The 27,418-nt window shown below is 37.9% G+C and overlaps 1 protein-coding gene across 3 annotated transcripts in view; it reads right to left on the reverse strand.

Annotated features, from left to right (window-relative positions):
* Positions 1-27,418, reverse strand: part of LOC117298896 (GRIP and coiled-coil domain-containing protein 2-like) — a 49,973-nt gene that overhangs the window by 14,200 nt on the left and 8,355 nt on the right. For all 3 annotated transcript variants that reach the window (XR_004520010.1, XR_004520009.1, XM_033782270.1), the window contains exons 3-17: positions 27,269-27,353; positions 22,315-22,517; positions 18,565-18,669; positions 17,019-17,123; positions 13,647-16,673; positions 12,929-12,998; positions 11,679-11,779; positions 10,822-10,941; positions 10,161-10,216; positions 6,664-6,712; positions 5,754-5,945; positions 5,021-5,113; positions 4,399-4,561; positions 3,154-3,254; positions 2,160-2,285 (exon numbers count right to left, since the gene is read on the reverse strand). Coding sequence is in view for 1 of the 3 variants with exons in the window: in XM_033782270.1 (XP_033638161.1) it covers positions 2,160-2,285; positions 3,154-3,254; positions 4,399-4,561; positions 5,021-5,113; positions 5,754-5,945; positions 6,664-6,712; positions 10,161-10,216; positions 10,822-10,941; positions 11,679-11,779; positions 12,929-12,998; positions 13,647-16,673; positions 17,019-17,123; positions 18,565-18,669; positions 22,315-22,517; positions 27,269-27,353 (4,596 nt within the window). In the remaining 2 variants the exon portion in view is untranslated. The remainder of the gene's footprint in view (positions 1-2,159; positions 2,286-3,153; positions 3,255-4,398; positions 4,562-5,020; positions 5,114-5,753; positions 5,946-6,663; positions 6,713-10,160; positions 10,217-10,821; positions 10,942-11,678; positions 11,780-12,928; positions 12,999-13,646; positions 16,674-17,018; positions 17,124-18,564; positions 18,670-22,314; positions 22,518-27,268; positions 27,354-27,418) is intronic.

A 27,418-nucleotide genomic window follows, 5' to 3' on the forward strand; every position in this document is an offset into this window, starting at 1 on the left:
GAAATTAGTAAAACAATGTAACAAAAGTACATTGATCATGCTAAAATAGCTGTCATCTCACTGACACTTGTTTTATTAATTTCTCAAAGACTGCAGCACCCCAGCGAGTAAGTTTTATACCATCATTATCTTCAAATGTTTAAGTTTTATGTCAATCTGTGGACATTGTGTTTTGTGTCCTACAAAAAGTACCCAGACCCTTTAAGAATTACTTAAGATACAAGTATCTGTTTAGAATGTATGTTTCTTGGATAAAGAGGCGCGTGGGGTATCGTGGCCGAGTGGATAAGAGCACCTTACTCAAACTCTGATGCTTCTGTTCAGCAGAGTGTGGGTTTGAATCCCGGTCGTGACACTTGTGTCCCTAAGCAAGACACTTAACTTTAATTGCTTCTCTCCACCCAGGGGTAAATGGGTACTTATGAGGGCAGAGATGGTTCTTGTGATTGGTTTAGCTTAGTAGCGCATATATTGCGTACAGGCTGTATACTCCCCACGGAGCTGAGATGGTTTAAGGAATGATTTAAGGCCCAGTGACCAGGGGTTTTAATGACGGAAGCGCTTTGAGACACCCCTCGGGCGTATAAAAACTGGTTATTATTATTATTATTGTTTTAAATTTTATATAAAGAAAAACTTTTAAAGACTGCTGGATTTTACAAGAGGCAGCGTCTCAGACAACTCATCTCTTATACAACTACATGTAGATCCCTTTCAAATCGAGTTATTGCACTGATTATTGTTATAATATAAATACTGTGCCCAGCCCTTTAGAAACTTGCTCTCAACCAAACCTGTTATCTGGTTAGCTCGCTTTTCATCCTTTTGGTAATTTTCAAAAGGGGAAATCCGCAGGATTTTTTATTTTTTTTGGGAGGGGGGATTTAGAGCAATCTTTTGTAACAGCTCATCTTTTATCCAACTACCTTTCAAATAGAGTTATAAATTGCACTGATTATTGTTATATATAAATAGTTTAGAAACTTGCACACAATCAAATCCGTTATCTGGTTAGCTCGCTATTCATCCTTTTGATACCTTCCGAAAGGGGAAAGTCGCCGGACTTTTGGGGGTTTAATCTTATGAGTCTGATAAAGGTGTGAAACCACCCGGCCTGGGAAACTCCTCAACATAATACAAAGATATTAGTTTGTATTGATATCACCGCTGATTGATATCAAAACAATTGTATTTGTGAAGAGCATTATGGTTTTTCTTTGTTGACCTTAGGCAATAAGAATCAATAAAAGAATGACAGCGAGTTGCTATTTTTGGTACGGTGGAGACCGAGAGTTTGTTTCATGGCTTCCCTGTTACTGATAAACTGAGTAAAGGGTGTACCATCGCTCCAGTTAAAGTGGTATTTGAAGAAAATAAACATACCAACTGCTTGCACATGTTCAAGGTAAAATTAGGGCAACATAAATTCGTATTTAGATGCACTACTGAATTCTAAATGGCAACTTATATTGAAACTCTACACCCCCTAATGCCCCCCACCCCCCCCCCCCCTAAAAAAAACCAAAAAGAAATCTAGGAAGTTTACATTAGATCTTGAGTATTTAAAGGCAAAAGACACTATTGGTAATTACCCCAAATAATTATTATAATAAAACCTTACTTGGTAACAAGTAATGGGGAGAGGTTGATAGTATAAAACATTGTGAGAAACGGCTCCCTCTGAAGTGACGTAGTTTTCGAGAAAGAAGTAGTTTTCCGCAAATTTGATTTCGAGACCTCAGATTTTGAATGTGAGGTCTCAAAATCAAGCATATGAATGCACACAACTTCCTGTGACAAGGTATTTTTTAATTTCTTTATTATCTCGCAACTTCGACGACCAATTGAGCTCAAATTTTCACAGGGTCTTTAAAGGATTTGGGTACTTTTTGTAACACAAACACAATTACATTAAACTTAGACCCTTTAAAGATAATAGTAGTAGAAAGCTTCCCTTAAAATATTTCTTGCTGAGGTGCTGTAGTATTTGAGAAATGAGTAAAACAATGTCGCGAAAAGACCTTTTGCATGCTAAAATAATTTTTGTCTTGTACGATACATTTTACATTGACCTTTATTCATTATTTATCTGTATGTACATGTATGATTGTATGAATGGAAATAAAACAAACAAACAAACAGACACATCATAGACTCACCTGACCATTGAGCTTCTGATTCTCAGCGGATAAGAACGACAAATCTACTTTAAGAGCCTCTGCTTGTTGATTAAGACTCTCTAACTGACCTTGAAGAGCTGCTTCATTACTACGCTGGTCAGATTCCTGAGTAGACAAACAATACACATCTGGATAAAACACAAGGACATCGCCACTTCCAGCTGTTTTAACATACATGGGGATTTCCTCATGTAAAAAGACCATACGTATAATTTCTGTACTCAATCTTTTGGTAATGTCTTCCAGTCAATAATGCAGGCCTGTGAGTGGACCCTTAAAAAAAGAGCTGAAACACTAGATGATGTGTCAAGTGAGCCCGCTTCACTCATTTTCGTTGGTCGAATTAGGAAACCCCATTAGTTCAGTTAAATAGGCTTATCACACATTATTGCAGTTGTACATTATTGTAGCCGAGCTTATAAAAGGGAACAACAAATACTATAAAAAAAAGGGGGGAACAAATCGCCCTGATCACACAAAACGGATACCCGCTTTAAAGCAGATATTTCACATGCCTGATCATGGGAGTGTTGATACACCTTTCTTTCAAACTTTTTCTCATGGTTTACAAGTTGAAGTGCTTGCGTGGTCTTTCTCCTCCTCACATTGTACTTTGAATTAACCAGGCAGAGTGTGAATCCGATCCTCTGACAACAACTTTCTTCTGTCTATTCCTACTGGCTTAAAATCTCTCTGGAACAGATCCTTGTCTAAAGGTCCCAAACAGTGGAACTCTTTTCCCATCATTATAAGGAATGCTCCTTCTGTCACCATTTTCAGACACGCCTTAAAACATTTGTTTTCATGTATAACCCCTGTCTCTGTCTTCTTGATTCTCATCTTTTCCTGATCAGCGTATTGATCGTTTTTGTAAACGCACTATATAAATACCTATTATTATTATTACTATTTTAGAACCTAATTGCTAACCCCACACAGAGAGAGAATGAGAGGAAGATCAAATACATCTTACAATCTTCTTGGCGTCTGCTAAGTCTTTCTTGCTCTTCATGAGTAGAGCCTTGAGCTTGTTTCCCCTTTCATCAGCCTGTACCCGTTGAGCATCACAAGCATCTACAAAAAAAACGGACAAATATTTTCATTGCAATGTCTTTAGGAATGCCCTGTACGACACTTCACTTGAAACACCAGTTGGGACAACAACTGAAGGCTGTGGACTTGGGTAAAAGGTGTGCATCATGCAAACTTTGTGTATATCTCATATCTCTTGCCAATACACAAGCATTGCTAATTTTTGTTTTCTTAATCTGGATTTTGAGTAAAGTGAACATACACCGTTGTTATAACAGCATTAAAATATTTATAGTTTTCCATGGTTCCTTTGTTCTGTCCATGAATAAAAATCACTTCTTACATTAAAGCGCTCAGGTCAGTCACACAGAGACGCTCATGGCGTTTCAACATTATTACCCCTGGTCAATGGGCCTTAAATCATTCCTTAAACCATCTTAGCTCACTGGGAATTATACAGCCTGTGCCGCCGCATGTGTAGCGCACTAAGCTAAATCAATCAAAAGTCTCATCTCTGCCCTCACAGGTACCCATTTACTCCTGGGTGGAGAAAGCTTATGGTTAGCTAACTTGGAAATCTTTGCTCATGAATATTTCTATGACAAATTGGCCTGTGTGAGCCGAGCTGTAAATTAATGAGCATATTTTTTAGTGCTACCACAAAAAAAAACTGGTACCCTAAATACCACATGTTCAATTTGGCATTAATTGTGGCTTCTTATATAGCGCACTTCTCTGTCACTCAGTGGCGCTTCAGACGCTGTAACATCGTGTTTGAATTGAATTGGGACTACGTTTGAATTATGAGACCTTATCCTTATAGCACCATGTAATGTTTTACAAGGTGCTGTGGCGCAATATGCTGCTGATCGGACCAGTACCACTGGGACGAACCCTTCTCTTCATTGATAAGTGCTTGTTGGTTCTTTTACATGAGTTACACGTCACATGGGACCAGCGGCTTTACATCCCCTCTGAAGGATGAAGCAATGGTGAAGTGTCTTGCTTAAAAGGACAAAAGTGTCATGGCTGGGGATTGGAACCCACACTTTGCTCATCAGAAACACCAGAGTTTGAATTGGGTGCTCTTAAGTGCTCAGCCACGACACTTCCACTACATTGTTCCCTTTACTAATGTTTCTTCTTATATTTAGTCTTTATGTATAAATTTTGAAATCTTTCAGACCTATTTCTTTCAGCATGGATTCATTTCTCTTCTGCAGTCTCTCTATTTCAGTTTGAAACTCCATCATCTTGCCATCTTTTTCTTGGATGATGTGATTGAGGTTGGATACAGTCTTCTCATAGTCTGCTATCTCAAGATCCATCAGGCTACTCTGACTAGCTTCCTGTAAGAAAAGATCATGTGTCATGTTTAGTCAACCTTAGCTACTGTAGAAATAAGGGAGTAGAAGGGTAGCGGGCCGTTTAAAACCGGCAGGGTCTTGGCTGTGTGATGAAGGCCCGAGCCTTTGTCCCTCGGCCACGACCCTGCATTATACAGCAGTGCAAGTAAGCTTTTGAGATTGAGGATGGTATAAAAACTCTTTGTAGAAATGCGTCATCTTGTACAAACTGTAGAACTTTGAAACTAATTTGTGGTTGAACAACAAAAATTGTTCAACCCCAATAACTGTTGATATTATTTGATAACTGTTTAACTAATGACTTTCACCGGAATAGTTGTTTCTAACTAAGACAAAAATGACAACCCAAAAAACCTATTGGCTTTACACTAACGGTCTTAAATTCTAGAGAAATTGAATTGGGTAATTCTTTTTTCAGACAAGATACAAGTACAAACTTACCTTTAATGCAGCCTGTAGCTGCTTGGTTGTTGTGTCAAAATTTACTTTGTGCTTTCCAACGTCCAGTTCAAACTCTTTTATCTTTCCAACAGCCTTGGCAAAAACAAAATAATTCAAGATTTACTGATGTCCAACAGAAAAGGCCACTTTGGGTGATATAATAATAACAGCATTTATAAAGCGCCACATACCCAATAAGTTGCTCAAAGACAATGTACATAATAACATTAAACACAAAACATCAATCAAACCAAAACAAATGGTTACGCTTCAACTAAAAAAAAAAAAGTTATGTGACTTTTTGAAGGGGTACTTACAGGCACTGGACACTATTGGTATTTACTCAAAATAATTGTTAGCAAAAAAACTGACTTGGTTACGAGCCATGGAGAGCTGTTGATAGTACAAAACATTGTGAGAAACGGCTCCCTCTGAAGTAACATAGTTTTTGAGAAAGAAGCAATTTCTCACTAAAATATTTGGGTCTCGAATTCAAGGCATCCGAAAGCGCACAACTTGTGCAACAAGGGTGTTTTCTTCTTCCATTATTCTCTCACAACTTCAACGACCAATTGAGTTAAATTTTTCAAAGGTTTGATATTTAATGCCTATGTTGAGAAGACTGGTCTTTGACAATTACCAGAGGTGTCCAGTGCCTTTTAAGGTAATTTCAATAATCACATTTTTAAAGAACTGATATATGGATTACAATCCACTAGATTTTGCTTGCTACCTGGGAGAGCTCCTTTATCTTTTTCTCTTTCTCTCCTCTCTCGGCATCTCGTTCTTCTTCAGTGGCCGAGAGATGACTCTTAAGTTCAGCTACACTGCACTCCAACGTATGGATCTCCTTTACAGCATGGTCACATGACCTAGCTAGCTCCTCTTTAGCAACTTTGGTCTGGGAACACTCCCTAGATAGATTCTATATGTAGCCAACAGGTCAAAGGTCAGATCATGGGAAAATAAAGTGACTTTAAGGGATAGATTCTATATACGGACAAAAGGTCAGAAAATAAAGTTGGATCTCAGGAAAGTAAAGTGACTTTAAGGGATAGGTTCTATATACGGAAAAAAGGTCAGAAAATACGGTTGGATCCTGAGAAAGTAAAGTGACTTTAATGGATAGATTGTTTATGTGGACAGAGTGTCAAATGTCTGATCATCCAAAAGTAAAGTGACTTTAAGGGATAGGTTCTATATGTGTACAAAAGATCAGGAAAAAAGTGGCACAAAAGGTGACCAACAAACAGTTAAAATGTGGTATCATGGGAAAGTAAAGTAACTTGGTTCGTTATACATATTATAAGGATTACAGAACTAACCAACTTGAATGAAGTAATTTGAAGGCAACTGTCAGCAAGTCTGATGGTAGCTTTCCTTTGCATGTAATTTCTTAAAATCTTTCAAATAAAACTATTTTAGACTTTCTACATGATTTATTGATGAGTACTTTTCAAAATTCATGTATTTCAGATGAATTTCCAAACAAATCCAAAGCTTGGGTGATCAAAGTTTATGTGAATATTAACATTCAATTATACCCGCTTAAAATGCTGTTTGAACTTTCAACATCATATGCATGGAGTTGTTAACTCAAAATACTGGGGTGGTTTTTTTTTAGGGTATAATAAATGACCTACTTTGAAATCCTCCAGCATTTTGGTCATTTTTTTCTGTAGTTCATGTGACCTGCAAAATAAAGCAGAGAGAAACATTAAACGGAGAAACTAAATCGACATCTTAAACACTCTTCAGGTTCCTATTGATGAGAGCAGACAATTCAAGACACTTAGACAAGTATATCATAATCTGTGGTAGTGAAGATTACTACAACTAGTCCCCAGAATTACTTGTAAGGTGTTGCGGACAAGCGGACAAGAGCACTGGGGCCGATTTCACAAAGATCTAAGATTGATCGTAACTGCAAACCAATCGTAGTTGCTAAGTAAAGTGTGATGTCACAATACAAATCACTATGGTAATACTGACAATTTGTCTTGCGATGATTTGAATTGCTTTGTGAAATCGCAGTCCTCAATCTTTAGCTTCAGAGGGGCAAGGCCACTTGGCCTCAAAAGCTCTAAAAAAGAAAGGGGCACCAAGGCCAAATGAAAGGGCACCAAGGCCATTTTCAAACTTTTATTTGTTGATGATTATGTTAATATACTTTTCACTGATTTCAAGATGGTGGTCAACTTTCCAACCCATATTTATTTCATTGTCGCTGTTTACATGCTGTGCAAATGAAATTGAATAAAAGGTTTAAAATATTTGTTTCTGAATATTTACAGTTTTTTTGCAGCACTCGAATTGCAAACTTTTACCCCATTTTACCCCCTACCTTATTCATCGACTTAATTAAACTCCCTTATGCTCATCTGAAAACAAATAATTGCTCCAAAACAAAGAATTGTTGAAAAAATCATACAGAAAAAAATATTAAGAAAATTAATTCCCTGCGTGCTAATCTGAAGAAAAAATATCAATTAGTCTCTGGCTCACCACTACCCCAACTCTGCGAGACAAACGAGCCCCACCAACCCACGCCAACAACCCACGGCTCAGCTAAATCCGATGATTTGGAAAAATATTTTTTTATTTTTGTTTTATTTTTTTATTTTTATATAAATATGATTATGAAAATTAAAAACGAACCCCCAACCCCTTAGCACAAAATAATTGGCCTAGCATTTAGCTAAACTTGTAAGTTGTATTGTGCATGCCAGCGTTTATGCCACGCTAGACTGCGCTAAATAAATACTATAAAAATGTAAACAAACGCACCTAATTAAAAAATGCTTCTAAAGTTGGCACTTTGCTGCCACTCCAGCCCTTTCGCCTTCCTTCTTATTTTTGCATCTTTTGTGGGATGGCATGCTGATTAATCAATAATGAACTTGATGGAGTATGATGATTTCCAAAATTAGGGCTCTGCCGTTACCTCCATATAATCCGATTTTGACATTTTACAATTCCACGCTTGTTGTTTGTACACAAACATGTGTTTAGCAATGAAAAACAAAGTCGCAAGGCAGGCAGATCACTGGTAGCGGTGGGTCTCAAACAAGAATCCAGTACAAGCCTTGGACACCAGCGAAATAGCCAGGGGAAAAACATAGACTGTATCCAGCCCCCGGCCGCGCGCCTCCCCACCCTATCCGCTACAAATACAGATCTCAATAGACAAAATCAGTATGAAAATGCGTAATTTAGTGTAGGGACTTGTAGCGAGTTTATACATTGGAGTAGTCTGGTGCTGCGTTTTTAGTAGTAAACAGCTTAACTACGTTTGATATGGTTACCATGCCACGTTCTCGACACATTTTTATTGCACAGAAGCAGCATTGTGAAAACTAGTGTGCGGGATCGTACGTTCCAAATTTTACCTCCATATAAATTAAATGGGTCACAATGTTAACATTAAATAACATTTTTGAATAAATAATATTATGGAATCAATGGAAAAGGGCACGACGGCCAAGTGGCATACGTACGTAAGGTACGTAATTTTTAAAAGGGCTTCACGGCAATTCGCTGGGGCATCGCGGCCGGCAATGGCCGCTGGTGGCCGCTGTAGAGGTCGAGGCCTGAAATCGGCCCAAGAACTCAAGCTCTTGTGATTCTGTTCAGCAGAGTGGGGGTTCTGGAGTCGTGACATTTGTGTCTTTAAGCAAGACACTTAACTACATGCTTCTCTCCACCCAGGGGTAAATGGGTACCTGTGAGGGCAGAGATGGTTCTTGTGATTGATTTAGCCGAGTAGCACATATTTGTTGCACAGGCTGTATACTCCCCATGGAGCTAAGATGGTTTAAGGAATGAATTAAGGTCCAGTGACCAGGGGTAATAATGTTGGAAGCGCTTTGAGATGCCTTTCAGGTGTGAAAAGCGCTATATAGAAACTGGTTATTATCCACTGCAACAATGTTTCAATATTTACTCCAGAGCAAGAGACTTGTCTTATCTGGACTAGGTTGTCTCTCAGTTTTCAAATCTACTCTGCAGCAGTAGTTAAACATCAGGACAAGTTCATTTCAGAACAATTCTACACAGCAAAGCAGATGTTAACTCAAACTGATTTAAATATTTTAGTTGAATAACATAAGGCCACAAAAAAAAAAAAAATATGATCGTGTTTTTTTTTTGCGGAAGGGGGATGGAGGGAGTTTGTTTTGTTTTTTTTGAAAATTTTGTTGACATGCCAAATAAGAATAAAGAATCATCACAAATCAATCATCACAATCACTATAAAACAGAGGGTTTGTGTGTTTTTGAAGTTTTCAATAGTTTTGTCAAACAAATTTAACACCTAGATGACATTTTCTGTAAACTTTTTCAAACAACTAAGTACAGTGTAGCCCAAGTAAGTATTTGAAGAATTGTTCTTGCTTTGCTAACATGAATAAAAAACCTTCTTTAAACATTTTTTCAAACCAGCACATTTTGATACAAATATCAGCTGAAAAGGTTGTTTTTTATGGAAAAAAAAAAAATTGGGGTCGGGGGGTTTTGAACGGTCGGGCGGGGACGATCAACAAATTTTGTTTATGTGGCCTAATCAAAACATTTATAAAGATACATACAAAGTGGAATCTGACACTTTCTTTAGTGAGAACGCAAAATTCATTGATTTACTTTTGACATACATGTACAGTCGACTCCAGTTAACACCAGGTCTGCCGGACTGGCCCGTTTTCCTCATATTATCCGAACCTCATATATATCCGATCGCGGTAATAATCATTTCACCACTATGCACAAAGTGCATGACATAGTGGCTGCACGTGTCAAAGATATATGGTGGAGCTGCAATGGACACTATGTGCATAGAATAATGTGTGATGTACCGCAAGAACAAGCACAACAATGGGCTAACAAAAGGGTTGTCAACAATGTTTTGCTTGTAACGGGCCGCCCAAACTACCTCGTTATAACCGTGTTCTCGCTACTACCGTGCTCGTATAATCAGTATTTTAATGCATTGAAACATGCACGTGGCAGTTCGGAACCGGCAAAAACCTTATATTAACAGGAACCTCGTAGTACATTTTGCAAGCTCGTACATGTATCTTGTTAAAAAAAGCTTTGAGAAGAACTGGAGGTGTTGTTACAAATTTAGTTTCAAAAGAGGACTTACAATTCTTTTTCAGCATCCAGAAAATCTTGTAGCTTCTCATACTCTAGTTGAAGGCTCTGTAGAATGAAGAAAAAATGGATGTTACAAATACTGACTTCTGTTGACACAAAACTTGTACACTAGATAGATGGCACATTATAAATGCATTATTCATAAATACCCCAGACAGTTTCGATATTCCTGTTGGAGGAGAGCCTGTCACGTGGGGGTGTTTTTAAAACGATTGATAATGACCAGCTGGAGGTGTACATGTATATCATTTCAGATAGCATCGTGCGGGTTAGCCCACAACCTCATTCCCAGGGGTGATCGATCTCGCTGTGCCATTTTAGCCCATAGATGTGAGGATGCATTACTACGTGCAAAAATAAATATCCGAAAACTGTCTCATAAAAATGCATCACACATACAGAATTCAATAATTTCAGAAAACAGATGTTTTTACAGAGTTTCCTACTTTATTACGTCTTTTAACAAAATAGCAGGAATGGGAATAAGAGAGTAGTGACATATTCTTAATTGGCCGTTTAAAACCTTGCAGGGTCGTGGCCAGGCGACAAAGGGCAAGACCCTGCCGCCGGCAGGTCTGCCGGTTTTAAACGGCCGATTAAGAACTTGTTGATACCCTTTTTTCCCTTATTATTACTACAATTATTATTACCTGATAATTCTCGATGTGTTGTCTACTCCCAGTCAGCTGTTGGTTCATGGAATCCGTCTTCTTCATCAGTTCATCCTTCTCTGATTTGACAACATTTAGTTCTTCTGTCTGGGCAGCTATCTAAATTAAGACAAATCATATTTTTGCTTTTTTATAATTATACAAGTACTGGATGCATATGAGTGCTTCGTCTCAGAATACAACCCCGAGGTGAAATCTGGAACTATCCAATTCACGAGGCAAAGCCAAGTGAAACAGAAAAATTTACATTTTACCAAGAATTGATTTATGTAACTCACACATAGATGATTGTCGTTCGAAATTTTTGTTCACAATAAACACAAACTAGCCATGGAAACCCTTCCATCCAACTCTCTGTCTGACAATTCTAAAAACACCTTCTAAACAACGGATGACTCCATGTAGACACAGAGTTGTCAGAAGAAGCTAGAGGATTAAAGGAGACACAATCACAGACACTTATTTATCAATTGACTTTGTGACTGGAATCCTTGAGCAAGTTTGAGTGTGACCCATGGTTAACTAAAAAGGTTGACCATTTTGACTCAAACCCAGGATGGTCAACCATTAGTCGACTGCTGTGGTCGACCATTTGGAAACAGCCCCGAGCCCACGGTTTCTTCAGTGATCCCAACAGCATGTTCCAATCTAACATGTGTAAAGCGCAGAGGGGAACCAGTGACACTATAGCAAAAAGGCGGAAGGTTGACTAGACTTCCAAATGAGTTGTTCGAGTGAGTGCATCACTGAGCATGTACATTGCTGGTCAGTAGTCAATCACGGGTCGACTAAATGTACCCAGTCGAACTTGCTCCTTGTTGTTAGTAAGTTTGTACCTGCTTCTTGGCTTGTTCCAGTTCTTTCTTGACCTTCATGGCTAAGGATCTTAGTTTCTGAGCTTTCTCTTCTGTCTCTTTCAACTGCTTCTTCTTCTCGTCTGAAAATCAAGTCAATATCAAAAAGAAAAGAGACTTTAACCCTTTGGTGCACAGATTAATTTAACCCAAAAAAAGAAGGGACAAAATGTGTTTTTCTCAACATTTTCCAATAGCAACCCCATTGAACATCACATCAAAGTACAACAATCGCTCTTAACAACTGAATGAGGGCAGTATATGTGGTGTTGTGGTTTTCAAATTATGACCGTTTATCAAAGTCCAATTTGAAGCATTTAAGGTGGTCGCTAGCGACCGCCATATAAGGGTCAAGGACTTTAGTTGTAGGTCAATGGCATAAGTTCTCAGACTATCAATTCTGCAACAAAGTAACAGTTTTATCAGTATTTTATCTGTATTACATGTACATGTTCTTCTCCAGTAGGCCTACATGCCGTACATGTACAAACTCGACATTTAATGCAAAGGGGAAGTAGTTGTACATTGTTTCATTCATCTGATCTTTCATGTATTTTTTATAAATTATTAGGTTTCTCAGTTCAAACTTGCTTGATTTGGAACTTGCCTTGCTTCGCAAGTTCACAATAACTTCTGTCTTTTTCATCCCTTTTTGGGAAATTGGTATTTGGGAACTCATTCCTTGATTAATGCAATCACCCAAAGTATTGCCCATCTTACAAAACCTTCTGATTTGGAACACAAGATAAATTTAAGAGCTAATTTTTAACTAGACTGGGCCCCTGTCTTTATCCGCAAAGTCCCTGCCGCTAGATCCAGTGATTCCATTGGATACAATGATATCATTTGACAAACGTGCAATGTTACATGAGCTAGTTGGCCAAACAGTACACTGCTGTCACATCTGCAATAGAATTTGACTGCGAATCTCTATATGAAATGACCGAGGTCAAAGGTGAATCTACACGCCGGTTTTGGAGGCAGGTCTCTGGCGTTATTCACGAGCCTCAGATGTTCAGGCTAATTTTTAACTACCTTCGAGAAGGGGTCAGAGGTAACTTCATTCCAAGGAAAAGTTAAATAATTCTTGTGCACTCATATTTGTTTGTTTTAACCCATAAAAAATACTGATTTACTTGAATTTGAAATTTGAATTTGGGCTGGTATATCAGTAATTATTCCTAGATGTTTTAACAATAGTGTTTCAACAAGAACTGTTTTTCATTACTCACCCAAGAGCTGTTGAAGAGAAGTATCTTCAGATGCCGTGTGTTGTATGGCTTCTTTCTCTTTGTCCGTTTCCTGATGAAAAACAAAAGTTGAATGAAGATTTTTAGAACCAATGGCAGGTAGGACATCCATTTTATAAATAAAATGCCAATAGACTGTATTGAATAACCCCTTTGTTGCTATGGAAGTCGCCATCTTGTAGGGCAAACCGTATGTGCATCTAAACGCTTACATCAATGAAACATGCACCATTCCCGGTTTGATTTCTATGGCACACGTATGAAACACTTACAGACGCCATGTTGTAGAGCAGGTTTCTGAATGGTGACGCCATATTCAATACGGTCTATAGATGGTTCAGTGACTCTTCTTTGTCAATTATAAATTTGAGAAAGCTTGTTCAATTTTATCTGTCATTTCATTTGAAGCTTTGGAAAGGTTTTTGGTAACACCATGTAATGACTATCTATAAATGAGTTGGGGTGGTTCGAATAAGAACCATTGGTTTCAACTCGATGTTTTGATCGGTATGCTCTGATCGTCTTCTGGAGAAAAAAAAAAAAAAAAAGACGATCAGAGTATACTGATCAAAACGTCGAGTTGGAACCAACAGTTCTTTTCAGAACCACCCCAACTCATTTAGAGATAGTCATAACATGGTGTTACCGCAAACCTTTCCATATCATATTTCCAAATCCTACTCATTTCTTTTTCTTTTACCTCCTCAGGTGTCTTCTTGACCATCAGAGCTTTCTCCAAGTCTCCTGCCAATCTGTTAACTTCCTCCTCCTTCCTGACAACCTCATCTTGGACCTCCTGAAGTTTGCTCATCAGATTCTGCTTAGAAACCTCAGACTCTTGAAGCCTCTTGATTAAATCTTGGTTTCGATCATCACTTGAAGTTTGCTGGGCCAGTACCGCTTGTAGATCAGCAAATAGAGACTTCTTCTCTTCAGTCACCTCCTCCAGAGAGGATTCAAGATTCTCTTTAACTGATTCAAAATCTGCTTTATCATTCTTCAGGGAACCTATGAGTGCATTCAATTCATGCACCTGTTCTTGTAAGCTCTTCTCACTAATAACCACATTGTCAAGTTTCACTGAAAGAGTGGTTCTCTCCTCCTTGACAGCTTCCATCTGTTCCTGAAGACGTTGGAGTTTAGTTTGGCTTGCCTTCTTCAGTTTCTCAAAGTTGGCTTTAAAGGTCTGTTTGTCAACTTCAAGGGTCTTAATCTTGGCTTCAAGACTTTCGATCTGTGACTCTAATGCTTGCCTATTGCCAAGTTCCTCTGCCGGTTGAGTAGGGGTTGATTGGGTCTGAAGAGATTCAATCTTTGTGACCATCTCTTCCTTCTCTTGTTGCAACATTTTCAGGTTTTCAGCAGCTTCATCGACTTCAGCTTGTCTATCTTCTATCTCTTGTCGGACCTTTTGCAGATCTGAATCCTTGCTGTGAAGTTCTGAAACCATTTTGGATTTGTCAGCCTCAGCAGTCATCAACTGCTCATTCAGCAAATCCAATTTAGATTGGAGATGTTCTTTATCATTTGTAATCATCTTCAGGGCTTCAGTTAGCTCAGCGTTGTAGCTATCATTGGTCTTCTTCAAGTTTTCTAAATCTTCTTCAGCGTTGAGTCTGTCTCTTTCATGAGCCCGAATAGAATCTGACATCTTCTCCAATTTATTTTGAAACTGAGCTTCTTGACCCTTCAAGTTAGCAATTAGCTCTTCCTTTTCAAGAGTGAAATTTTCAACAGACAAGGTCAGATCTTTTTCAATAGATTCCTTTTCATTTCTGAGGTTGACAAGCGCCTGTTCAATCTCATTTTTCTCTGTTGACAATTGTCGAAGTTTTTCTTCAAGACTCTTCTGTGACTTTTCTGTTTGCCTTTCAGAAGCTTCCTCGTCTGTTTCTTGTGACTCTTTAAGGACCTTCAACTGAGATTCAACATGTGAGCTTTGGTTCATAGCTTCAACATGAGCTTCTCTAATAGCACCCAACTCATTCTGCAGTTCCTCGTTAATCTGTCGCTGGGAAAACAGTTCTTCTTTAAGTTGAGACTCTCTATCCAAATCTTGCTTCTGTTTCTGGACAAGGACATCGGAGACCTCCAGGTCTTCCTGGGCACATTTCAACTCCTCAGTCAATCTATTAACCTGCAAGCCAAGCTCCTGTTTCACATCTATTAAGTTATCTCTTTCAGATTGAAGATGTTTCAGCCGTTCTTGCAGCTCGTTGCTGGAGCTTGATTGGTCAGTTTTTAAGACCAAAGTCTCCTCTCTCGCCCTATCTCGTTCAACTTCAGCAGCTTGCAAAGTCTTCTGATAATCCTCTGTTGCCGTGCACAGTTGCTCCTTCAACGACACCACCTCTTCTTCAGTTGCAGTAAGTTTTTCTTGCATCTGCTCTTCTTTACCTCCGTTGTTCTGTTTTAATGTTTTCAATTCACATTGTAAGTCTTCTTCCCTTGTTACAAGATCATCTCTCTCTTTCTTCAGACTGTAAATATCATTTGAAAGAGCGGAGATGACTGACTCCTTGTCTGAACTTTCACTAACCATCTTTGTTTTCTCTTCTTGTAATGCCTCTAATGCTATATTAAGCTCCCCAATACTGTCTTGAACCTGCCTCAAGGCGGCAATTTCTTTCGCAAGGAGCTCCTTCTCAGCAATCACAATCTCCAGTTGGTCTTGAAGCTTAGTAACAATTTCATCCTTCTCTGCCTTCTCTTCGAGATCACTAACAGCCTGATCTCTTGTCATCTTTATGTTTTCAATCTCTCCTGCAAGTTGTAGTTTCTCATTTGTCAACTGATCAACCTGGATTTTGAGCTCACTCTGTGACCCAAGAGCTTCTTTTAATTCACATATAAGGGACTGAACCTCTTCCATCAGTTGTGCTTCTGTGGCCTTGCTATTCTCAATGTCCTGCTCAGATGATTTCACAAACTGATTCGCAGATTTTAACTCAGAAGACAACTCTTCAAGCTGTGAGCGAAGCTCTTGAATAACTTTATCGGATTCCTGTTTATCGCCAACAGCAGACTTCAGCTTGTCTTCTCTCTCTAGCATCTGGTTATGGAACTCACTTTGGGATTGCACATTACCTTCTAACTCATTTTCTTTCAACTGAAGTGTCTGACTCAGCTTTGTGACTTTGTTGGCGAGGTTGTCTCTGTCTTTCCGAGTCTCAACCTCTTGATCCTTAGCCTTCTCAAGCTCCCTGTTGGCAACCAGAAGCTCATCCTTCAATTTCAGATCCTCCTCATGTAGACCTTGCAGTCTTTGGATTTCTTCTTCAAGTCTTGCTTTAGTATCTTCTTCCTCTATCCTCCTCTCAGCCTCCAGTTTCTCAGCGACCTTGTTTTCGTCCTCTGCACCTTGCAGGTGAATCTTGAGATCTTCCAACTCGGCTCTAGTGTCTGCTTCAGTTTTCTGCAGAGTTTGGAGTTGTCCTAAAAGAGCATCCCTTTCAGTCTCCAGTTTCTCAGAGACCTTCATTTCTTCCTCTGCAGCTTGAAGGTGAATCTTGAGATCTTCCAACTCGGCCCTAGCGTCTGCTTCAGTTTTCTGCAGAGTTTGGAGTTGTCCGGTAAGAGCTTCCCTCTCCGATGTCAGCACAGTAAGTGAGCTCTCTAGTTCATTTGCACTGTTTGCCTTCTCCCGTGTTTGTTGCTTGAATGTTTGCAGTGACTCCATTACTTGGTCTCTTGCAGCCGTCAACAACACAATCTGGTCTTTCAATACCTTAACAATGAACAAAGTAAGATCTTTTGTTAATAAAAATTATAATAATAACATAGAAATCTTATAATTTTGAAGTCTTAATATAGTGCCCCTATCTACCAACAAGATACTTAAGACGCTTAGATACATTTTTACAGAAAGATGATTTCTGAGACCCAATTATGTAGCACTTTGTAAGGGTTTACAAGGTGCTACGATGAATTCAGCAGCCAATGACACATACCGCATGGACTCTTTGTTATCGATTGGAGAACTACATATCAAAAATAATACTGAAACTCCATCTTTATTTAATATATGTAAAAAGTCATTGACAGTTTGAAGAGATTCTGAACCCGTGATTACCTCATTTTCTTTTGTCATCTTGTTTTGGTCTTCTTGCATACATTGAAAGGTAGAAGTCATTGTTTCTTGTTTCATTTGCATGCACTCAAGTTGTTCAGACAGCTCCTATAAGCAAATCATTAATAAATTCTTTATATTAAACAAACATTAACCAAATTGCACTAGTCTAAAACCCGGTTCATACTTCATGCTTAATTTTGGTGACGCAACAATCAGTACGCCTTCCCCTTCCTGCGAATGAAACATTCTTAGCAAGTATGAACCAGGCTTTAGGCTTGTACTACATGTGAAAACAATGACACCAAATGTCATTGTGGCACATAACCCCAATAGATGGCTTGCAATACGCGTCATTGACTGCCATCTTACACCAAATGCCATTGTGGCACATAACCCCAATAGATGGGTTGCAATACGCGTCATTGACTGCCATCTTTGATGTAAAACAATGGAAAAGTGCACGCCTGTAGGCGCTGATGTGACTATCAGCCAATGGTAGCTCTTCACAGGGGCACAATTCATCAAATATGGTGGCCGATGACGCCTATTGCAATCCATTTATCTCTGCCACACCTTCTACGATGCCCAGCCTTTGAGGAGCAGTGCTACCTTGAAGATCTGATGGTAGTAAAGGAGAACGTTGTGAGGCGAGTCCAATCCTGGCCAAATATTTAAAGAGTAGATGATGGACTCATCAGAAGAAAATAAAGGTCACACTTTTGCCGCACTGAGCTTAAACAATTTTTGCAGTAATGAGTAATGAATGTCTGAAGGCTTATAGATTTATTGAAAGATTGTTTTGTTAAACTATGTCAAAAGTAAACAAGACAATTGAAGCAATGTTTGGGGCATATAAGTACACAGATTTGGGGTCTCCATCCAACAAGCTTGCTTTTCAGAGAACTCCCCAACTTAAAAACACTGGACACTATTGGCAATTGTCAAAGACTAGCCTTCACATTTGGTGTATCTCAACATATGCATAAAATAACAAACCTGTGCAAATTTGAGCTCAATCGGTTGTTGAAGTTGCGAGATAAAAATAAAAGAAAAACACCCCTGTCACACGAAGTCGTGTGCTTTCCGATGCTTGATTTCGAGACCTCAAATTCTAAATCTGAGGCCTCAATATCAAATTCGTGGAAAATTACTTCTTTTTTGAAAACTACATTACTTCAGATGGAGCCAATTCCCACAATATTTAACACTATCCTCTCCCGATTACTCGTTACCAAGAAAGGTTTTGTGCTAAAAACTATTTTGAGTAATTACCAATTAGTGTCCACTGCCTTTAATCTATTAAGTTTTCTCTCATGTTATATTGTCATAGTAAATTGAGTGGAAATAAATTGAACTATGAACTACATGTATTAACTACATGTATGCATATATACATTGTAGCTATGGACTACTTTATGTCTGAATAAAACACAACTGCACCCACATGAATCACAAATCCCAATAATACATAAGTCCCAAGAAGTGCAAGATACCAGAATAAACATGTAAGACTAATGCACTCCCAAAGTTACTTCCGTTCACTGACCTTGTTTTTTAAGTTGGCCTTGCTTAGATCTTCTTGCCAACGAGTGACTTCTCCTTGCAGATGTTCTTTCTCCTCTCCTGACTTTTCAAGTGCCTCCTCAAGTGCCTATATAGAATGTAGTATGTAATATCAAATAAATTTTTAAAAACCTCAATTGAGAAAATATGACATTAAGCCTTGTGAGCCGAGATCCTAAAAGAGCTTGCTTGCAATTGGTTTTAAAACCTGTTTTGCTTTTATTTTACACAGGCCTCAAATTTCCCGGCGGCCACGACGGCCATGGCCGCCGGTGCCCTTCACACTGGCCGTGGTGCCCCGAGAAAATTTGACGTTTTCACGGCCAAAAGTGCCGTGCCCTTTTTCTCCTATGGCCGCCCTTTTTGTATTTGAGATCAAAATTTATGTTTTGATGCCTTCCGTCTGTGTGTGCACATTAAATCAAACACTTGCATACGTATGTACATCACTACACGCACACACAGCGCGGTCGGTTGAATGCTCATCACACGGAATTGAAACGGACGGCCGGCAGTGCATGCAGTGCATAGACATTGTAATTGTGTACTCGAAGTTTATACACGGGCCGGATGTACTTGCAACGACCATTTGAGAACAATCGCACTGGTACTCATCTTGCAACACACGTACCTACGCATGGTTGTCCATGATGGGTACCAGCTAATCACAATTATTTCGGTTCCATTCGAGGTTGGGCGCCCGCCTACTCCACTGGTACTGTGCTTGTTCACTGGTACTCGTACATGTCGTGCGCGTGGGCCATGTTACGTAAATCACGCATGATGTACATGTACATTTAATGAAAGGTACATACGTGTATGTCCGTTAAATAAATCTCCGCTGCACACAGTCAAGTGACAGCTCATTGTTTACGTCCGGCCGTCGCAACAGAATCTCCGCTGCACACACAGTCGGTTTCTTGTTTACTGTATTTCTGATGCCCTTAACTTGCTATTTGTAAATACATTTTTCAGATAACATGATTTCAAAGAACTTGCCGTTGTTAGTTAAAGGAAAGCAAAAAGAAGAACAAGAGTAATGTAATGGTTCATTTCAACCGCCGCCAGCAAAGGATGCATACTTTTACTTCCCATTAATCAATAAAATTAAATACATTTAAAAAAACTTTATGTTTTTGGTTAAGGAAAGCAAAATTAATAAAATGGTTCGTTAAAATAGCCTTCAGGACCTGAACAGAAATTGTTTCATGATCTTTATTTTTTATGGCCTTGATGCTCTTTTTGAAATTTTAAGTTGGCCTTGGTGCCCTACCTCATGGCCTTGGTGCCCTTTAAAAATTCAAGGCCAAAGTGGCCCTAAAAAATCGGGAAATTTGAGGCCTGTTACAATACCTTTCATGTGTAACCTGGGCCCAATGTCATAGCTCTGCTTACGGCCAAATTTTGCGCTTATGATCACCATTCCCTGCTTACGTGCAAGCGCCAAATTTCTGCGTTAGCCTTGTAAGTGTAACATGTCTACTAATGTGAAGTGCGCTTGAGCAGAAGCCAAAATTCCCCGCTATCATGTGAAATACGCTTGAGGTAAACACAGCCTTCCCTGCATTTCGTAAGAGCCGATTCTTTGCTTACGATAAAGCAGAGCCATGAAATTGGGCCCTGGTCGATGGGGACTGGTTTGGCCGCTTGTTTGGGGTTTTTTTCTGGAGGGGGAGGGGTTAGGAGAGGGATGGAGGAGACAAAGGACACACAAATTGTGTGCCCAATCATCAGGAGCTGCCTTCAAATGGTTTGTTTGAAAAATTGTTTGTATAATTTGTTGACAAAATATCAACAAGTAAGGATGATGCGCGGAGCTTATTCTCAAAAAAGAAGGAAATCCTGCTTCATACTATGAGAATGATAGTTGCTTTTACATAGTTTAGTCATGGTTTCATTTTGACATCGATCGATAATTTCCCCTGACAAATTTTCTTCCTGGTGTTCCAAAAATAAAACGAATACATGTAGGTTTGACTATATTTTCCAGGAACCCAGGCCTAACCGCTTTTAAAAAACCTTTCCTGATCCCATGCATAAAGGGAATAAAAGAGTAGGCAACGAGGTCTTAAGCGGCCGATTAAAACTGTGGTCGAGTGATAAAGGACCAAAGGCGAGGGCCTTTATTGAAATTGCCATAGACATTAAAGACCGAGTCACTACTCTTTTATTCCCATTCATAAATGCCCTTTTGCTAAAAAGCGTAATAAAATTGGAAAATCTTTAAACTAAATCAAAAGAATTTTCAATTGTTGTCATGTAATCGGGCTCCTTTTTTCGCGAAGGGTTCAAATATCATAGACGCTCAACGGTAATTCGTACGCTCGCATGCTCATAGTTTGGGGTGGTTTTTTTTTTAGTACTGGTACGTAATGATTGTGTTAGGCGTTAATGACGTCATGCGTAAGCTCCAGTATCATGCCTATGTTTTAACACTGTTTTAAAGGCAGTGGACACTATTGGTAATTACTCAAAATAATTATGAGCATAAAACCTTTCTTGGTGACGAGTAATGGGGAGAGGTTGATGGTATAAAACATTGTGAGGAGCGGCTCCCTCTGAAGTGCCATAGTTTTCGAGAAAGAAGTAATTTTCCACGAATTTGATTTCGAGACCTCAGATTTAGAATTTGAGGTCTCGAAATCAACTATCTAAACGCACACAACTTCTGGTGACAAGGGTGTTTTTTTCTTTCATTATTATCTCCGATTGAGCTCAAATTTTCACAGGTTTGTTATTTTATGCATATATTGAGATACACCAACTGTGAAGGCTAGTCTTTGACAATTACCAATAGTGTCTACTGCCTTTAATGTCTTTATATCATCCTTTTAAACACCTCACGTGATGCCCTCTCGGCCAATCAGAATGGATATTTATATATCGCTCACCAACAATGCCCCTGCATATATTGATGATCTTCTCAGCTCATACAATCCTCCTCGCAAACTCCAGTCTTTTAATTCTAGCCTCCTTATTGAGCCCATATCCAATCATTCATGGGGAGACTGTCTTTCTCACATGCTGCCCCACGTCTATGGAACAAGTTCCCTGCACTTGTAAAATCATCTGTTTCTTTAACCCAATTTAAAAAAAAACTTAAAACACATCTTTTCAAATAGGCATTTGAGTAAATGGTTTGATTTTGTTATTTTTGTTAACCTCGATGTTTTCTTAATGATTGCATTTGTAATGTATTTCTGTACCAAATGTTCTGGATTTCTTCTCAACATACATAGGCTTACGTTTTAGTTTTTTTTATTGTATATAATTTGAATGTTATTGTTTGTATTTAGCGCCATGATCATTTTGATGCATTTGTGCGCTTTGTAAGTTTTCAATATTATTATTATCTAAAGGAACGTTAAAAAAAAGAATCGTGAAGATCACAGATTTACATCAAACTTACACAGTCTAATGATGATGATGATAGTAGAAATATTTTTGCCTGAAATGCCATGTTTGATGAAAAATGAACAATTTAACCTTGCGTTTGGAGTTTATCGCTCAGCAAGCATTTTATTCTTTTCTTTTTTTGCATAAATGTCATGCAAAAAGTGTAATCGGTTTTTCACGAATTTTCTCGTGACCCAGATGGCTGATCGATCTCACACTTCTACAGGTTTGTCAGTTTATGTATATGGTGGAATACATAGAGTGCTTACACTGCAAGCAACTGTTTTGTTAGCACAACCAATTCTGTAATGTTCATTTAATATTATTATGAATATACCTTGTGTGTTTCTAGATTCTGCTCCTGTTGTTGTTGTATAGTGTTATAAGTTGTGAGCATTCCTTCTCGTTCCTCCTTCAACTCAGCCAACTCTTCCTCAGCTGTCTTAGCTCTAGCTTCAAGCTCTACCATCTTAGCACTGCATTCAGCGTCACCTGATGGACTCTGCTGATTACTCATCTCATTTGCCTCCTTGGTAAGCTCTGAATGACAAAAGACAATGGGTCATTCCATTAATGTGGGACACAAATTGTGACATACAGGTCACAGTTCAAGAAAAAACAGTTTTGTTACATTATTTATTATAAATAAGAACGTTCGTTTAGCTTCCCTGGGTCGACCCAAGTCTGCCCCCTGTGCCTTCGAATAGCTTTGACGTTATTCCGAGGACTCACCCGGGTCAGCCCCCAGTGCCCTGCTTGTGGAGTGGGTCCCTTGGGGGCTGGCCCCAGGTGCATGTTTCAGGTGGAAGTTTACTGTTTTGTATGGTGTAAGTTTACTGTTTTGTATGGTGCAAGTTCACTGTTTTGTATGGTGCAAGTTTACTGTTTTGTAGGTGTAAGTTTACTGTTTTGTAGGTGTAAGTTTACTGTTTTGTATGGTGCAAGTTCAATACACTAATCAAAATAATTAGAAATTTGTACCGCAAAACATGACTTTTGTTTTTACATTGTAATGTCATTAACTCAAGCTGTGAATTGCCATACATCTACATGTACACATTTTTTGTAGGTGTAAGTTTACTGTTTTGTATGGTGCAAGTTTATTGTTTTGTAGGTGTAAGTTTACTGTTTTGTAGGTGTAAGTTTACTGTTTTGTAGGTGTAAGTTTACTGTTTTGTAGGTGTAAGTTTACTGTTTTGTAGGTGTAAGTTTACTGTTTTTTAGGTGTAAGTTTACTGTTTTGTATGGTGCAAGTTTACTGTTTTGTAGGTGTAAGTTTACTGTTTTGTATGGTGCAAGTTTACTGTTTTGTATGGTGCAAGTTAACTGTTTTGTAGGTGTAAGTTTACTGTTTTGTAGGTGTAAGTTTACTGTTTTGTATGGTGCAAGTTTACTGTTTTGTAGGTGTAAGTTTACTGTTTTGCGGGTGTAAGTTTACTGTTTTGTAGGTGTAAGTTTACTGTTTTGTATGGTGCAAGTTTACTGTTTTGTATGGTGCAAGTTTACTGTTTTGTAGGTGCAAGTTTATTGTTTTGTAGGTGTAAGTTTACTGTTTTGTAGGTGTAAGTTTACTGTTTTGTAGGTGTAAGTTTACTGTTTTGTAGGTGTAAGTTTACTGTTTTGTGGGTGTAAGTTTAATGTTTTGTAGGTGTAAGTTTACTGTTTTGTAGGTGTAAGTTTACTGTTTTGTAGGTGTAAGTTTACTGTTTTTTAGGTGTAAGTTTACTGTTTTGTATGGTGCAAGTTTACTGTTTTGTAGGTGTAAGTTTACTGTTTTGTATGGTGCAAGTTTACTGTTTTGTATGGTGCAAGTTAACTGTTTTGTAGGTGTAAGTTTACTGTTTTGTAGGTGTAAGTTTACTGTTTTGTATGGTGCAAGTTTACTGTTTTGTAGGTGTAAGTTTACTGTTTTGTAGGTGCAAGTTTACTGTTTTGTAGGTGTAAGTTTACTGTTTTGTATGGTGCAAGTTTACTGTTTTGTATGGTGAAAGTTTACTGTTTTGTTGGTGCAAGTTTACTGTTTTGTAGGTGTAAGTTTACTGTTTTGTAGGTGTAAGTTTACTGTTTTGTAGGTGTAAGTTTACTGTTTTGTAGGTGTAAGTTTACTGTTTTGTAGGTGTAAGTTTACTGTTTTGTAGGTGTAAGTTTACTGTTTTGTATGGTGTAAGTTTACTGTTTTGTATGGTGCAAGTTTACTGTTTTGTAGGTGTAAGTTTACTGTTTTGTATGGTGCAAGTTTACTGTTTTGTATTGTGCAAGTTTACTGTTTCGTAGGTGCAAGTTTACTGTTTTTTAGGTGTAAGTTTACTGTTTTGTAGGTGTAAGTTTACTGTTTTGTAGGTGTAAGTTTACTGTTTTTTAGGTGTAAGTTTACTGTTTTGTAGGTTTAAGTTTACTGTTTTGTATGGTGCAAGTTTACTGTTTTGTATGGTGCAAGTTTACTGTTTTGTAGGTGCAAGTTTACTGTTTTGTAGGTGTAAGTTTACTGTTTTGTAGGTGTAAGTTTACTGTTTTGTAGGTGTAAGTTTACTGTTTTGTAGGTGTTTGTTTACTGTTTTGTAGGTGTAAGTTTACTGTTTTGTATGGTGTAAGTTTAGGCCTACTGTTTTGTATGGTGCAAGTTTACTGTTTTGTATGGTGCAAGTTTACTGTTTTGTAGGTGTAAGTTTACTGTTTTGTAGGTGTAAGTTTACTGTTTTGTATGGTGCAAGTTCAATACACTAATCAAAATAATTAGAAATTTGTACCGCAAAACATGAATTTTGTTTTTACAAAATCCTTAAAATACTCTTTAAAATCTCACCGTAATGAGCCGGAAACTAAATTTGTGTTTCTCCCCAGTTCCCCAAATCACTTATTAAAAAAAAAAAATAAAAAAATAGTAGATTCAAACCAGTTCGAAAACAAGATTTCTTGTTTCGGTTGATTAATGAGATCAAAACTGCCTTAGTGATGTTTTCATACTTACATATTGTAAGTTGAGTTGTATTTATTGATGTGTTGTTGTTCGATAAAGTTCATAAATGTGAATAATGTTGACCAAATTTGTAAAGTCATAATAAACAAAAATTAAATTTGAATCAATCGAAAATTACTTCTTCGCCGCATGTTTCTTTCTAAAAGGGATATTCAAATTTTGACAATCAACGTTTTTGGTTGATAAATACTTGTGATACAATTGTTTAAAAAATATTGTTTTACACAGTTTAATAGGATCCTACAATTAGATACGTTGTTCTGCCATAAATTGACGCTGGTGTTAAACCTTTTAAATCGTTAACATTGTTTTGGTAGGAAATATTTTGGGAAAGCGGACAATTTATGGGAAGTAAGATAAGATACTTTGTTTTGCCATGAAATTTCGGGAAGAACATTACTAATGATTTTTAAATTAATGTTTGATGCATTGTTTTGCCATAAAAATACATTATTTAATATTAGTAACATAAGTTGCATTATTGTCAATGAAATAACAAAAGTGGCAAATTAGACAATTTGTTTGGTAAAACAATGTAACTTCGCTTAAATATTAATAACAACGAAACCATTTGTTCTTTTCAAACGATTTTTTTCTGGCTGATATGTCAACAACTCACAAATATTCTGTAACAGTTTTAGTTGAATAGAGAAATACATTACAAAATGGCAGACGATGAATCTTTGAAGCACTTTTTCTTAAAATGCTCATTTTCGAGTTGCATTGTTTTGCCATGTGACGGCCGTCTAGTATACAGACCACTCATATTACATACCGCCCTCTAGTGACAGTAAAAAATATTTAATGGATGACAGTAAAACATATTTAATGGAAGACAACAATAGCAATTTTGTAAACGCTTTTTGTTTCAGCCTATTCTCCTAAACCATAACTTGAAAAGAGTTATATCATATATCAAATTAAAGACTAGGACCTAAGCTTAATTCCTCATGTAATTTTGTTTTTAAAATCTTGATTAATTAACCGCGTGACCCTCATTTGCATGTTTAATTGGAAAATCTTTGTAGCACAATATCTCAAGAAGTAGAGGGCCGATTCTTACCCTGTTTGTAGTTAAAGACTCCTTGGGGATTGGAGATTAATTTGGAAAAACCGTGACCTCAAGTTGACCTCTACTTCCGGGTCAACCGGAAGTGGGACCATATCTCAAGTACTATACAACCGATTTTCAAACCTTTTTTAGTTTTAGACCCCTTAGGCATTAAAAATAAACTTTGAAAAACCGTGATCTAAAGTTGACCTCTACTTCCGGGTCAACCGGAAGTGGGACCATATCTCAAGTACTATACAACCGATTTTCAAACTTTTTTCAGTTTTAGACCCCTTAGGCGTTAAAAATAAACTCTGAAACACCGTGACCTCAAGTTGACCTCTACTTCCGGGTCAACCGGAAGTGGGACCATATCTCAAGTACTATACAACCGATATTCTAACTTGTTTCAGTTTCGGACCCCTTAGGCGTTGAAAATCAACTTTGAAAAAAAACGTGACCTCAAGTTGACCTTTACTTCTGGGTCAACCGGTAGTGGGACCATATCTCAAGAAGCATACGGCCGATTTTTACACTGTTTGTAGTTATAGACTCCTTGGGGATTGGAGATTAATTTTGAAAAACCGTGACCTCAAGTTGACCTCTACTTCCAGGTCAACCAGAAGTGGGACCATATCTCAAGAAGTACACGGCCGATTTTCAACCTTTTTTCAGTTAGATACTCCTTGGGCATTCGAGATTCGCTTTAGATTACCATGACCCCATGTCGACCTCTACTTCCGGGTCAACCGGAAGTGAGACCATATCTCAAGAACCATGCAACCGATCTTTAGTTTCTTTTCAATTATAGACCCCTTGAACAATGAAAATTAAAAACGGAACAGCTTTGTGTTTGTTCACAAACACTACATGTCTAGTTGTAATTAATTCTTGTGTTTTTAAAACATTATTTTTGTTTGTAATTAGAATCGAATTTGAATGTTTTTAGTGCAAACATGCATGGACAATATTTGTTACTTTTTTCTTTTAAACTGTGATGAAAAAAATAAATTTAATTGAATTGAATTGATTGGATTGAATTGAATGGTTGGGATCTACTAATTACTTCAAATATGGTCAGTACATCAGGTTACCATCTTTTAAACGCATTTAAAGGAACACATTGCCTTGGATCGGTCGAGCGGTCTTTGAAAAGCGTTTGTAACTGTTTTTAATAAAATGCATATGGGTAGAAAGATATTGTAAAAGTAAAATACAATGATCCAAACAAAACACACCTCGAAATAATAAGAAAGGACTTACTTTCAAACTGGGCCTTCAGCTTCTGCATCTGCATTGCTTGTTTCTTCACATACTTAATTAGGTCATCCTTGGCTAAACTATCCAACTGCAGAAGATAAAAGTTCAATATGAAAAACACATTTCATAAACTTTAGTCAGTTGGAACAGTAT

This window comes from Asterias rubens, chromosome 13, assembly GCF_902459465.1.
Source record: "Asterias rubens chromosome 13, eAstRub1.3, whole genome shotgun sequence".
NCBI classification, from domain to species: domain Eukaryota; kingdom Metazoa; phylum Echinodermata; class Asteroidea; order Forcipulatida; family Asteriidae; genus Asterias; species Asterias rubens.